This window comes from Melitaea cinxia, chromosome 13 (assembly GCF_905220565.1).
Source record: "Melitaea cinxia chromosome 13, ilMelCinx1.1, whole genome shotgun sequence".
Taxonomy (NCBI): Eukaryota; Metazoa; Arthropoda; class Insecta; order Lepidoptera; family Nymphalidae; genus Melitaea; species Melitaea cinxia.
Window position 1 is genome coordinate 8,905,853 of NC_059406.1, and position 15,230 is coordinate 8,921,082.

Below are 15,230 nucleotides of genomic sequence, written 5' to 3' on the forward strand. Positions count from 1 at the left end.
AGGCGTCTATAAGCCACAGTAATCGCTTACGATCAAGTGAGGCGAACGCTTGTTTACCGTCCTAGTTTTATTAAGAAAAAAAACTCAGAAAAATGGTAAGAATTACGTTCATTATCTATACGAGGTACATTCAATAAAACATCTCTTAATAGTGTTATTAACTACAACAGAAAAATATAATCTCATCATTCAACAAAAAATCGTATCACTGAAACACGTGTAAAGAATAAATGTAATATTCAATACCTACTTTCCTATTGAGGAACATCTATAAAGTTCCATGCTTCATCCCTGGCGAGCTCCAGGATTAGAATCTCAAATAAAAGAATCAAAGAGTTATTGACATCTTCGAAAGTCTGTCGTTTTTATCTTAATTTATTAGCATTATATTATTATAATACTAACTCACAGAAATGAATAACGTATAGAAATATCTACACCTGTATTTAATGTGTGTATAGATTATGAGGGTGTCCGATGTGCATCATTTTTACTTTTTAAACGACTCCAAAAAAGGTTCTCCTTTTTTGGTTCTCAATTCAATTATATTTTTATGTATACTACCTCAGAGCTTGAGAGAACTCGGTAGACCGATTTCGATGGTTTTTTTTACATCGAAAAGTAGTGTTTGTCATGTAGTGTCATTTAAATTTAATTGGGATCTGACATGTACTTTTCGAGTCATATCTAATAATGCGTATTTACTTGACTATTTTTTCGTCGACTTACGTTGTATTCTACCGCATAAACCTTCCCTGGGCGTACCGATTTTGATGATTTTTACTACTATTACTACTATTTTTTGACTCACACAAATCGTAAAATACAAAAATTGTATATATTTTAAAACTTTCGTTCTGTACTTTAAACTCTCACTGAGGTAGGGCACAGCAGGAATTTCCTGCTCAAACTATGGAGCAGCCCGACTGGGGTAATACCTCGACCTTACAGAAGATCACAGCAAAATAATACTGTTTTCAAGCAGTATTGTGTTCCTGTTGGTGAGTAAGGTGACCAGAGCTCCTGGGGGGATTGGGGATTGGGTCGGCAACGCGCTTGCGATGCTTCTGGTGTTGCAGGTGTCTACACATAAGCTACGGTAATCGCTTACCATCAGGTGAGCCGTACGCTTGTTTACCGACCTAGTGACATAAAATAAAAAACTATTATTCGTTACAATCGATTGAAGTTACGTCCCTAGTTTTTCCGATTAAATTCTGGCCACATTACTTATGGTCATCCAGTGCACATGCGCCAGCGATAAAACGAAATATGATCTTCCATGTTTCTGGCCGTCGTTTTACTCATTCGGTGTAATTAATTTACAGTATATATCTTTATACAGCAGGTTAAATAATACTTTAAAAACGTTATTTTTATTACGACATAGCAATTGCTTTAAAGTTCACAGGGAGCTACCGTATGCCAGATAAACAATGCAATCCGTCGTGGGTAAAATATGCAAAACGAAGAGCGTCGTATACAGGTACGACTATCAAGTAGTGTTGTATTCCTGTGGGGAGTAATGTAGCCAGAGCTTCTGAACAGGTTCGAGAGGTAGGGTCGGAAACCCGCGTGCAATGCTTCTGATATTACAGGTGTCCAAAGGCCACGGGTATCCGCTTCCTAGTAGGCGCACCTAGGGCAATCCTTGTAGTATTAAAATATTATTTTTTAGGTACTTCTACTATTACTTCTATATATTTTTAATTCTTTCTTAAGTTATATTATACGGAAGTATGAAAACGTTTATGATACTTTTACTATATAAGTTTGAATGTTATCAGCAAAATTTAGAGATAAATCTATTATGATAAGTAATTACTTCCACGTAAAGATTATTATCAATCTAGTTATGTACATTTTCGTGAAAATTAAGCGAAGGTTCAAACATAAAACTGGCATTAAAATTAAAATTACGCCATTAGACGAAATTTATTCTTTTTACCTTATAATAGATACAGCGCGTTTCGTACTGGCCGCTTTCCAGATCGTCGACGAACCTTTGCAACTACGTGGTGCTTACTTCAACGAAAACTTTAACAACGTTGTTATTATTTCTAAATATATACGTATTTTTTATAAAAAACCTATTGCCTCTTGGATACAAATAGTACTAATTTCGACAGAACTTTATTAATAAACTATAGTTTTAAAAAAACGGATCACAATTTTAATATCGTTGTACGGCAATTAATACAACGTAGGTAGTCGAAAAATAATCAAGTAAATACGCATTATTAATTATGATTCAAATAATATTCATCAGACCTTCTTCAAATAAATGGAACTATAAATCATGCACCAGCTTTCAAATAAAGACAGAATCATCAAAAACGTTATGCAATCTGTATAAAGTTTTGAAGTAACACAAAAAATACTGTCAAAATAACAACCTCCTTCTTTTTTGAAGTCGATTAGTGAACATTATAGCACATTAAAATAAATATACATTGTTTTCTAATGTTTACGCTAATTTCACTCATTATAATGAAACACTTTGTCGGATTTTATCGCGATATAATCCGAAACAGTTGTTTCATTATAATAAATACACATTCTTTTTAATTTTAGATACAAAGGTACATATTAATTTAATACTCGTACCATGTGGCACAAAAAAATTAAAAGGGTAAAAAAATAAGTGGTTAAACTGTAAGCTTCCCTCGGGTACTTTGAAAAGTGATAAGACTTTTATTCTCAGCAACAAAAGTAAATTCCTTGTACAATAAGTACTGGTGATATTTATTCGAATTTGTCTCTTAACGGTCGTTACCGCAGCAATCGCCCGCATGCGACGAGTTGCCAATAGATACTGTCGTATTTATTTAGAGATAAAAAAATTGGAACGGAATAGGTGATGAAAACAGATGAAAAGACAGAATTTGATTAGTACAGTGTCTTAAATGATCTAATTATTAATTTAAAGCTTCTTTTATGTTGGTGAATATATCATACCTTAATTAATAGTAATTACATTTTAGTATTTCTGATAAAAAATATTTTTTTATTTTTTGTTTCAAAAATTAGCTGTCTATACTGTACAATATAAATAATAATAGTCTGTCCTATACTGTACAATATAATAATCTAAGCCCGGCGAACTTCGCAACACCAGCTTTTTCGTGAATATCTCCATATTCTTTTTTCAAACCTTGTTCAGACAATAACAACAACAAAAGTTATTTTTGCTGCAGTCGCTCGGAAGTTATGCGCGTACATAGATTTTAGTGATTCATTTTTATTTATATAGAGAGGTGTTAGGTTAAGTGTCGGAATATAATTAATTGATTGACGATTTAAGCAACTTAGGGACCTTGACACAAATGTCAGGCTGGTTTTCATTTGGCTCCTCTGGTCTTCGGGCTGGCTGGCTTCCAAGTCCATATCGACCGCTGTGCCGTATACAGCAGATATTATCTCGACGTAATTAGACACAGGAATGAACAGTGAACTTGTGTATAATTTGTATTGTATAATATTAATTTTGTAGCGAGTAAAACGTTAGTGGTAAATCGTTTTTGATAACATATCTGTTTTTACAAGACACGACACGATTACGATGATCATTACGACCGAGGAATTGATAACGTCCAATAAATTTCGTGAAATGTTTACCTTCCTTTCACATCGTTCCATCCTTGTCAGATAAGAGGTCTGAAAATTATCTTTATCTACCAATATGTGAGGTCCATGTGAACTATCGGACGTTAGTTTCTGTATGACTTTGTATGATTTTTAGACTTCTACATATCATGTCGCCTACGTTGAATGTATAGGTAAAATATGCAAATATACATTTACGAACTAATCTGAATCAGCGTGTAAACATCCTAATTTAGGGCGAAGAAGCCTTACTTACTACATATAATAAATCGGCCAAGTGCAAGTTGGACTCGCGCACGAAGTGTTCCGTGCCGTTGACTAGATAAACAACAGTACCATTCATTGATATCGAGCAAAAATAGGTATTTTTTTTTACAGGAGCCCCCCTTAAATATTCATTTTTTTTTTTAATTTTATTATTGATTATTAAAGTAAAAAGTACAACAGTATTTTGTAAATATTTCGAGTCCCTACCTGTTACCATTATTAATATCAAGCAAAAAAGAGCAAAAAAATCGCGTTTGTTGTATTCCTGTTAAATATTTATTTTGTTTTGGTTTTATTATTTTTTGTAATAGTGGCAACAGAAACACATTATTTGTGAAAATTTCAACTGTCTAGCTATTGCCGTTCTGAAATACAGCCTGGTGACAGACAGGACGGACGGACGCACGGACGGACGGATGGACGAACAGACAGCGAAGTCTCAGTAATAGGGTTCCGTTTTTACGCTTTTGGGTACGGATCCCTAAAAATGAATAGTTTCTAGATAGGACATCTGAATCAACCAAGCCGCTCCGCTACAGGTTTGCAAATATATATTTATAAGTTAAACTTTGATATGAAATGCTTGTTCCATATGAGTCATATATCTTGGTTATAATATTTTATTAATCGGCTATCCGATAAATCATTATCATTATCATTATTATATAATAAAACTAAGTTGATAAAGTGTGCGTGCTGATAAAACTTAAAAAGGAGTCCCGGCACGATAAAGGGACTTATATAGTGTCATAGCCCATTATCCCCCCTCGAACAAGAAAGTTCCCGTTTCAACCTAAAGGGCGTGTTTTTAAAGGTATAAGGGCTTTTCCAACCTCCTTTACTACGTATGCTACAGCTGCAGAACCTATTGTTACGGCGAACGATAATATCGAGAACATTCTAAAAGGTGTGAAAATGAAAATATTCTCAATCTTTCTCGAATATCCTAGAGCCTAGCTCTCTGAATATATAAGAGCCCAGTGTCGTCCGCCAGAGTTTGTTCGATTTGAACAGCGAAACAAGCGATTTCGAAACGAAAAGGAAAGAAGTTATCTGTGAGCCTTTATTTTGAAATATCACGTGTGAGTATTTTTTAATAGTGTGTTTAATTAATCCTTTTTTTTTTCTTTTCTTTTAGTTGTAATTTCCTTAACCTTCAAGCGGTCGCGCGATATTTTGTTTACGGCCAAAAGTAAAGGCATCGATCGATTCAACGTCGAACGATATTTTTTTTTACTTTTTACGTCATAGTTTATTTTTCATTTCAACTACCACGTAATCTCATATCAACTCAATATCAGTATCATAGCTAGTAATCTTATATAATTATTCGGCGCCCGATATTAACATCGTGTCGGATAATCTGGAGCGCTCTAATATGTTGGATAGCGGATATTATTTTACCGAACATAGTTACTGCATATTAATGATGTAACAGATCAATTCAAGTGCAAATATAACTATTAAGTTAAGTAACTATTGATAGTGTAATTTTACTTATAATATTTACTATACGGGGCTTGCAATAAAACTAAGTAACAAACAACTGCACCGAAATTGTTAAATTTTACAGAAGTTTTTACTTCAGATATATTTGGTTGAGATATACATAAAACACATACGACAAATTTAAGTTTAAGTTTAAACATAAAAAAAATTAAATGAAGGATTCCCACGCATATTTATTAACATAAAATTGTAAATCCCCTTTTTACAAGGTATGAGTTATAGTATCACACATTTACTAGTATAATACATAAACAAGCATGACTACGTATATTTTTTCAAGTTAAAACATCGATAGTGTTTTCAAGTGTCAAAAGTTCAACTATTGCTTAACACACACATACATTTAGTACATAAAATACAATAATATTTATATAATAATAATAATAATATTTTCTTTACTTTACGATTGGTACAATAATATTCAACTTATACAAGAACCTATAAAGTAAAGACACTAAAAATGTGTCTAACAAATCAAACAGTAAAAACACTTATTATTCACTAGTTGCCACCCGTAGTTTCGTCCGCACGTAAGAGAAAGCAGTTTGTATCATTATAATGCTACCGGCCGGCGTTGCTTTCATTACATATTTCAATGATATTATACGCCTATTTATCGTAGCTTAATGTTATAAAGCCTAAGTCTTTCTCGATATATTAAGCTTCATACACGAAAGTTATGTTTAACAACCAAGTAATATCGAGACCGGTATAGATCGATGGTACCCATCTCGAAGTTGTGCAGGGTTGTTATTGTTTATGTTTACCTATGCCATAGCATCTAAATGGGCCGCAACAACTTCAAGAAGGAGACTGATAGGAGGATTTGGTTGAGCTGGGCGACAGGCGTTCGGCAGGCTTCGTCAAGTCTTCACTTCGAGGATTTCGCTATTCTTGAAAACAAAAGTCTTCGCGCAATGCGTCCTGCTGTGTTAACATACGAAGACGAGACATGGACACTGACGAAGGGACTGGTCCACAAGCTTAAAGTCGCTCAACGTACAATGTAACGGGCTATGCTTAGTTTTTCTCTTAAAGATAGGATTAGAAATGAGACTATCCTCAAGAGAACGAAAGTAACCGACATAGCCCACAGAATTAGCAAGTTCAAGTGGCAGTGGGCTGGTCACCTGTGTCGCAGGACCGATGGCCATTGGTGCAGACGTGTTCTGGAGTGGAGCGGCGTCTTAGCAAACGCAGTGTGGGACGTGCTCCGGCCCGATGGACCAACGATCTACGTAAGATTGCTGGTGTAGGCTGGATGACGATTAAGAAAACCTAGGATATGTGGCGCGAACTTAGGGAGGCCTATGTCCTGCAGTGAACTGCAATAAGCTGAACTGACTAACCACTGACTGACTAAAAGAATTTTCCATTCGAATCGTTTGTTTCTGAAATTAGCTCGTTCAATACAACAATCTCTTTAGCTTTTATAATATTAGTATAGTTTTACATTATTTACGCATAAGTAATTCTGAATCTCTTATACCAATGTATACAACTAAAGAACCTTGAACTAATTTTAATGAAACTGAGAATGCCGACAGATTATGGTTCAATCAAGATAGTCTTGGAACATAATATTATTAAAAATATTAGCTAAGGATGCTCACTGAACTGTTAATTCCTTAACTTTATATATTGTGTTCTTATATAATAATAAAAAATTGCTTAAAAACTTGATTTACTGGTATTTCTCAATTTGAAAACTATAATTTTAACACTTTATGTACCCAATATAATACACATAATACACAAGCACAAACGCCTAGACCACGACAAATATCTATATGGCCAACACAAATGTCTGTCTTGAGCGCGATCGAACTCGCGATCATCAGCGCAAAAGCCAGTGCTTTGACCGCTGTGCCAACGCATTGTCAATGGCGTAGCATTTACTCTTGATACGAGAATAATAATAGCGAGCGGCTATTATAGTATTGGATTGTATATTATTCGAAAACTTATACTATTAGATATTTTAAACAATAAACGGACTGCCCCTTTAAAGAAAAAGTTCATAGATTCTATATCATATATATGTATATATTTGTTTTGTTAGCAATACATTATTATTATCTATAATATAAAAATGAGTCGCTGAATGTGTTGCTAAGCGCAAAACTCGAGAACGGTTGGACCGATTTCGCTAATTCTTTTTTTAAAATATTCCTTAAGTACGAGGATGGTTCTTACGGAGAGAAAAATTCTAAAAAAAAAAAAATAATAAAATTAAAGAATCGACTGTTAGGCGATACGAAGTTCGCCGGGTCAGCTAGTTTTACATAAATAAATCATTTTCACAATTTCATTTATACTTATTTCCTTAGGTTTTTGATGCAAAACGTACGGTTTCAAAAACCTACAAAATTAAGCTAAACCTGAAAACTGTTACCTGAATATTAACCTTAATTAGGTAAATATTGTTTCTCAACCTTTAAATGTTTCACTGCAACACCTTACCTTTAGAGTTTGTGGTTAATTTCTTTACTAAAAGTAACGATTACGCTATCAGATGTTTATGAACACAACTGGGTCTTTACGCACTCGCTCCGTCACAGTCAAGAAGACACATACTCAGATCAGAAACAAAATTCGTTTAAATACAATTACTTACCCATTTGAAGGAACCGTCTGATCGGTTACTTTTAAGGAACCCACAACCATTTAATCAAAGCGAATTGCACACTGGGTCTATGTGTTATACAACAATGAGCTGTGTAAAATATTAAGCGCGACAACCCTAGCGATATCACCGAGTGCTGGCAGCGTTTCCAAGTAATTAATAACTGATAACATTATCTCTAGTTAAACGACGGGTCATCATCGTAATTGTAATAACTCCGCGCACTTCGAGCGATGAATACAGCGATCATTTATTATATTTTCAACGGGCCCATTAACGATCATTTCATTTAAAATGAGTGTTGATATTTATTGAAATTACAATGATACCCACATTACAATACGTTCTATTGTATTAAACCGAGTCAACAACCTATATTTACTCGGCAAATTGACAAAACAATGAATTGACATCTAACTGAATTATTCGCATTTACTTTTTGTCGTGAATTCAGTTCATTTTTTCATTCATTCATATTTACGTACCGATCGTAAGATAATAGATGTTCGTAATGGTAGATATCAATTTCATATCGATATCATAAAAATATTTCCATAAAATTCATGACAATATGTATAATTACGCAATGAAAAACCATAAATATGTGCCATTACGGAATACGTTTGGCATACATGGTGCGAGATGACAGTGGAGTATAAGTGACCCGGATGCTTTTAAATTACGTCCGCTGAATATTTTATAGGCACATCGTTACAGGAGTGTAGGTTTCTAAAATAATTATATTAAAGTACCGCTGAAAATGTTCATTATATATCAGTTCGAGCGGACGGCTCCCTCTTCGGGGTTTATGAAAGTATTATAAAAAAGTGTTTTTAAAGGTTACAAAACAAAAAAAATGAATGTTCACAAATAAAAAAACATAACTTGATTTCTTCATACTTAATGGCTTTAGGTACTATAAAATTTTGTTTCTATTTCATAAACATACAAATGCGACAATATTAAACATCTGTCTGTACGCCTCATGCGTTTTTTCATGAGCGGTGATCGAGTCCGCTAACGCTGTCGCAACACAGCCGTTGCTTTGACCAACCCTTGAATAATATTTGAGTGATTTTCATATTCGATTTCGATTTTTTTTTTTTTTTTTTTGTATTTAGAATTCATTGCAACAAAGTTTTACCTTTTGTATATCAAAGAGTTTCTGTTACCTTTCATGTGATTATACTCTGAAGCCGTCTTACCTGTAAATTAAAATAACAATTATTAAAAGCATATCAAAATTAAATATATAAATATATATATATATATATATTTACATAGATTAATTATAATTATCTAACTCAATGTATAACATCTATAATTCTAAGCAGTACGTTACTATGCCAGCTTAGATAGTTTAAGTAATCAAATATTCTTAACAAAATTTCAAATGCAACATGACATAATTTATTCTAAAAATAAATATCGAATCCTAAATAAAAATCTATGATCCTGAATCAAAAACATAATTAAAGATGAATAGCGTCATACACTATTAAAATAGAATTCTATAATAGTATTTTTTTCATGGAACTAGTTCGGCAAACAAGCGTACGGCTCACATGATGGTAAGCGATTATCATAGCTTATAGACGTCTGCAATACCAGAAACATCGCAAGTGCGTTTCCGACCCCATACTCAGTTCCCCCAAGAGCTCTGGTCACCTTTCTCACCAACAGGAACACAACACTACTTGAAAACAGTGCTTTTTAGTTGTGATCTTCTGTAAGGTTGAGCTACTACCCCAGTCGAGCTGCAACATATTTCGAGTAGGAAATTAAGTTGAAAATAAACTAATGTTAAACAAATGTAGTGGTAATGGTGAAGAAGGAACACACATCTAAGTTATAAACTCATTGTATACCAATAAAATGATGGAACAGCGTTAAAAAGTATTATATTCAAAAAAATAGAGATAAACACAGTTGTATCAGCTATTTTGTGATACTAATATATTAGATTCAAAAATAAATTACAAAGTTGCATTTTCAGTGATAATAAAAATGCTGTAATAGAATGCAGACGCTGTTGAAAATAAAATAAAAATTTTGACGTTGATGCACTTGTTGAAGTCGTCTCGCTGGCGGTAAAATAATATATATGCAGGGACGGTGACGGTGTTTTAATGGAGTTTGTGACTGATGTTTCAAAAAAATGAGCAATGGCTTTAAGGAAGTTTTAATATGGTTTTATGTAAAATTTTAATTACTAAAAACAATAAATGTATAATAAGTAAGAAAATGCCAATATGTCGCATAAATATCATTATTGTGATAAGTGAAATAGAGAACGCTGTTATATCTGTGTAACTTCTAAATAAGATATCTTCTAAGGGAATAAAATTTAGCACAATTGAAAGTTTACCAAAAAAAGACATATAAACAGATATTTCTCCCTTACTATATTAGCGTAGATATGTGAGTAGTTAATGAAGCTATATCACGAGCTTCAGACAGTTTGAACTCAGTTATAACCGAAACCGGCGACGCTGTGAACTTAACCAAAGGAGAGATCAACTCAGAATCCGAATAACTTAGAACGGACGCGGGAGTTGGATGGGGAAACTTAGATAGATGTATATCCGAGCTCGGTTTTGCAAGTACTGTAATTTGTTTTCAGACGATGCAATTTGTAGTTTAATTTGAAACTGCTGCAAAATACTGGTGATTTGTGAACGTTTATTTTGAAATTAACAACTAGAACTTTCTAGACGATTACGATCGATACATTCTGTAAAATTTATTCATCCGAAAAATAAATATTTAAACACAAAACCGGTATACCATTGAAAATATTTTTTAAGGTACAAGAGAATACGCTCAGATAGGTAAATTTCGATCCCACGTAACCTAAATTGGTGGAAAGAGATTGAAAAGAATCATCATTATCATTACAGCCTATACAGTCCACTGCTGGACATAGGCCTCCACAAGTTTACGCCAAAAATAACGTGAACTCATGTGTTTTGCCCATAGTCACCACGCTGGGCAGGCGGGTTGGTGACCGCAGTACTGGCTTTGTCGCACCGAAGACGCTGCTGCCCGCCTTCGGCCTGTGTATTTCAAAGCCAGCAGTTGGATGGTTATCCCGCCATCGGTCGGCTTCTTAAGTTCCAAGGTGGTTGTGGAACCTTGTTAACCCTTAGTCGCCTCTTACGACACCCACGGGAAGAGAGGGGGTGGCTAAATTCTTTAGTGCCGTAGCCACACAGCACGATTGAAAAGAATAAAAAGTGAAAATTGCTAGGTTTACATGATTGCGAGCATAAAAATTCTGATGAAAATAGGAGTTATATTGAAAAAGCAAATGAAAAAAGAAATACCCATGTGGGTAATCACGCATCAGAGCATACAGCGATAGTAACGAGAGCGGAATATCATTTTTATTTTTATAAACATCGCCCGTACATATAGAGACACGAATTATCAACGATGCTTAGATTTGATCTACTAGAGAGAAGGTAAGAAATTTATTTGCAAAATAGATGTAAAAACATCTAATACCAATCTGACAATACACTTTTTTTATTAAATGGATCTACAACAAGAAACACAAGAAGAGAAAGAGAAATATGTATCAAAAACAAACTAGCATCTAACGAGAACTTAATACTTGAGATGTTAATTAAAGAAGAAGTGTTCAATAGATATAATATATTATTTAAAAATTTGAACAGTACTCGTTGTAATTAATCTCAGTTCAAATAATCATATCGTGTGATTAAAAACAAAAACTGTTTATTGGACTAAGACGATTTAATAGACATAATATTCAATTTCGTTAAATTTTTCATAAATATTTATTTTTATCTTACAGAGTTTCTGCGTACTTCCCCACTTAGTTATTTCGGTTTCGGCAATTTATGATGTTGAAACAACACGCCACGGGATCCTAAACCATACATTGTAGTTAATTTTAAGCGAATTATGTTTTTCTAATTACCTTTATTATTATTATTATTATTTTGTAGTATCGTATACGATAATAAATAATATAGGCCTCATAATTAGGATTATTGTCAGAAATAGCATGATCTAGTAAACTAGACTGGAATATTTACAAAGAGTAATGAGATCTATCTAGTAAGTTAGTGTAAATAAAACTAGGTTTTCAAGAGCCTACAATTTTAACTCTTAATTCTGCCGTGTGGCTACGGCAGTCTAGAATTTAGCCAACACCTCTCATCCTGTGGGTGTCGTAAGAGGCGACTAAGGGATAATACAGTTCCACTACCACCTTGGAACTACTGAAGCCGACTGATAGCGACTGAACTGACTGACTGACAATTTTAACATCTATTAAGAAAAATATTATTAATTTTCATATACAGACTATATAATAACTATTTCTTTACCATTTCTATTTCAATATTTATTCCTAAAACAGGCAGATAGCTTAAATAACTCTACTGTTCTATTCACCCTTACCTGTCTACTTCTTTATAGGCTCTTTCCTTTTCAGCTTGCATAACATAATGATCTCATCTAACATATATGCTACAGTTATTACCACTTTAACAGCCGATCACGTACTGTGTACGGGCAGTGTCGATCAACTCGGTACGCCGATCACGTACTCCGTACGGCTTTGACTTTCCTATCGTCTGTTTAAATACCACGTGCCCGGTGCGTGAATGGCGTGTAACCCCGGTGTAGAATGACTCTTTATCTACGCACACATGTATGATTCACCGACGGGAGGTGCGGGGTGGAGACAGGACAAGCGATCTTTCACGGCGCGTCGCCAGTGCGCCCACGCCACTAACGTGAGAGTACGTCCTTGCATTTTGGCGCGAAATGGCTTCCGCTCGGCGCAGTTACCGGCTCGATTCTAAAGAAATTCTTGATGCTTTGGTAAATGATGTTGACTCAGACATTGAGGAAGACCCGGAAATTCAAATTGAAGGTAAATTATTGTATTTTATTATTGTATTTTTATTCAAATATACCCTTTTTGCGACGTATAGATTTTTATTAGTGTTTTCTCTCTCCAGAGGTAATTCAAGACTTACAAGAGGTGGTATCGGTCCAAGATGAAGTAAATGATGATGCTGACATGTCAGAAAACGTATCTGAACCAGACCAGGGACGGAGCCGGGGTCGCTCGAGACCTACACTTCGTGGCAGAACGAGATCGCGCGGCGGACGCGTTCGGTCAGGAGCGCGCTCGACCACCCGCTGTCGCGGCGGCAGACATGCAACAACTTCTATCAGGGAAATGGATGAAGGTAATGGATGGTCATACCAAGCAGCGGAGCAGCCGCCAGAAAATCCAGTATTTCAAGAAATATCTCGCGTATTAGCTCCGATTGATGAAAATTCGTCACTGTTCGATTGTTTCTCAATTTTTTTTCCTGATTCTTTTTGGAACTTGCTCAAGACTGAAACAAATCGTTATGCAGCTCAAATGAAGGCTAAACAAACGCGACAAGGTATCCTGAAACCTGGCACTATGCTTTATATATGGAAACCTGTCACGAAACAGGAACTAAAAACTTTTTTTTCCATAGTGATTCATATGACACTCGTTCAAAAAGAAAGTTTCGATTCTTACTGGTCAACTCGTGAAATAATAGAAACTTCATTTGCCAGAAAGCACATGAATAGGAACCGATTCAGAGCTATTTACAGCTGTCTTCATTTGAACGACAACTCAAATTATAAACCACGTAATGATCCCGAATACGATGCTTTTTTCAAACTCCGACCGTATTTCAATGAACTGTGTTTTCTGTGTGAGAACAGTTTTTATCCCAACGAAAACTTGACGATCGATGAGGGCACTTGTGGATTTAGGGGTCGAGTGCACTTCAGAGTTTACAATAAAGATAAGCCCGATAAATACGGTATGAAAGTGTACATGCTTTGTGACGCGGAAACGGGCTACATACTACGCATGGTTCCCTATGTCGGCGACTCGAAATCTGTCGAGACTATTATCACGGAATTGAGTGAACCATATTTTGGTAAATGGCACACCATTTATATGGATCGTTTTTTTACGAGTCCGACAATTGCAGACTTACTTTGGCTGAAGAAAACTCGCACTGTCGGCACAGTGATGGCAAATCGTCGTGGTCTGCCACAGGATTGGCGACAACAATCTTTGGAAAAAGATGAAATGGCTTTTTGTCACCGCGGAAATCTAACTGCCTGTAAATGGAGAGATAAGCGTGATGTACTTATACTCACGACGAAACATGGAGCTACCTGGACAGAGGTGGATGCAAAAGTCAAAGGTGTGGGCGTAACCAAAAAGGTGAAACCAGACTGCATCCTCGACTATAACCATTATAAAATTGGCGTAGATCTCAATGACCAATATGTGTCCTATTATTCGTTAAATAGAAAAAGTATGAAATGGTGGAAAAAAATGTTTTTCAATTTAGTAGCGCGTTCTCTGGTAAACGCTTACATTTTATACAATAAATCCAGAGAACAACGACGCCGCCTGCGATTCTCGCAGTTTCTGATGGACTGTGGTGAACAGCTGGTGGAAACTGCATCAGATGCTGAAGCAGGACCCTCCCGTGGTCCACATGCTGTCGGGACTAGCACGAGGCTCGTCGGCAGGCACTTCATGGAGAGGATTCCAAGCTCGGAAAAGAAAGATAAAGTCGCACGAGTTTGCAAAGTGTGTGCCGACATTTTAAAAAAAGAAACCGGAAAAAGGGGGCGCAAAGAGACCATTTATTACTGCCCAGACTGCAATGTTCCCCTGTGCTACTATCCCTGCTTCAAAATATTCCACACAAAAAAAAATTACGTTACATAATTAGCTCAAGTATGTAAGATTGTTTATGTTGGAGTTTTTTTTTTTTTCGATTTTAGACCTCTTTTCTTAATTTTTTTTCATAAATATTATTTTTTATTACAAATGTTTTTTATTTCATCCCTAAAAATATAAAGAACAATAGTACATATAAAAAAAGAATAATAGACATATCACAGATAGTTTTTATTTTATGAGTCATAGAATATCGGCAAAAAACGCCGGCGTACCAGGGAAAGCCGCCTTTATAACGGTCGGCTGTTAAAGTGTTACTAAATTAATCTCGTAGGGTATCTTGGTGAAGCGACGGTGCGTGTAAAAACTTTATTTTGTTCCAATTGTATAAGATTAAGCCCAACTATTATAATGCAGTTTTCAATATCAATAGGTATTAGATTATCAAAAACACAATGCCAGTAGGTAATAATAAAATTGATACCCAAACTA

At 35.0% G+C, this 15,230-nt stretch overlaps 1 protein-coding gene across 1 annotated transcript; it reads left to right on the plus strand.

The window, feature by feature from the left end:
- The first annotated feature begins 12,808 nt into the window (after positions 1-12,808).
- Positions 12,809-14,786, plus strand: LOC123658881 (piggyBac transposable element-derived protein 4-like). Its single transcript, XM_045594172.1, has 2 exons — positions 12,809-12,917; positions 13,006-14,786. Exons 1-2 carry the CDS (start codon positions 12,809-12,811, stop codon positions 14,784-14,786), a joined length of 1,890 nt encoding a protein of 629 aa, XP_045450128.1.
- Positions 14,787-15,230: the final 444 nt, after the last annotated feature.

Bases quoted from the DNA above. Each gene is read 5' to 3' on its own strand.
- LOC123658881 (XM_045594172.1), top strand. From the start codon at position 12,809: ATGGCTTCCGCTCGGCGCAGTTACCGGCTCGATTCTAAAGAAATTCTT. The intron at 12,918-13,005 runs GTAAATTATTGT...TTCTCTCTCCAG, and splicing joins CCCGGAAATTCAAATTGAAG to AGGTAATTCAAGACTTACAA.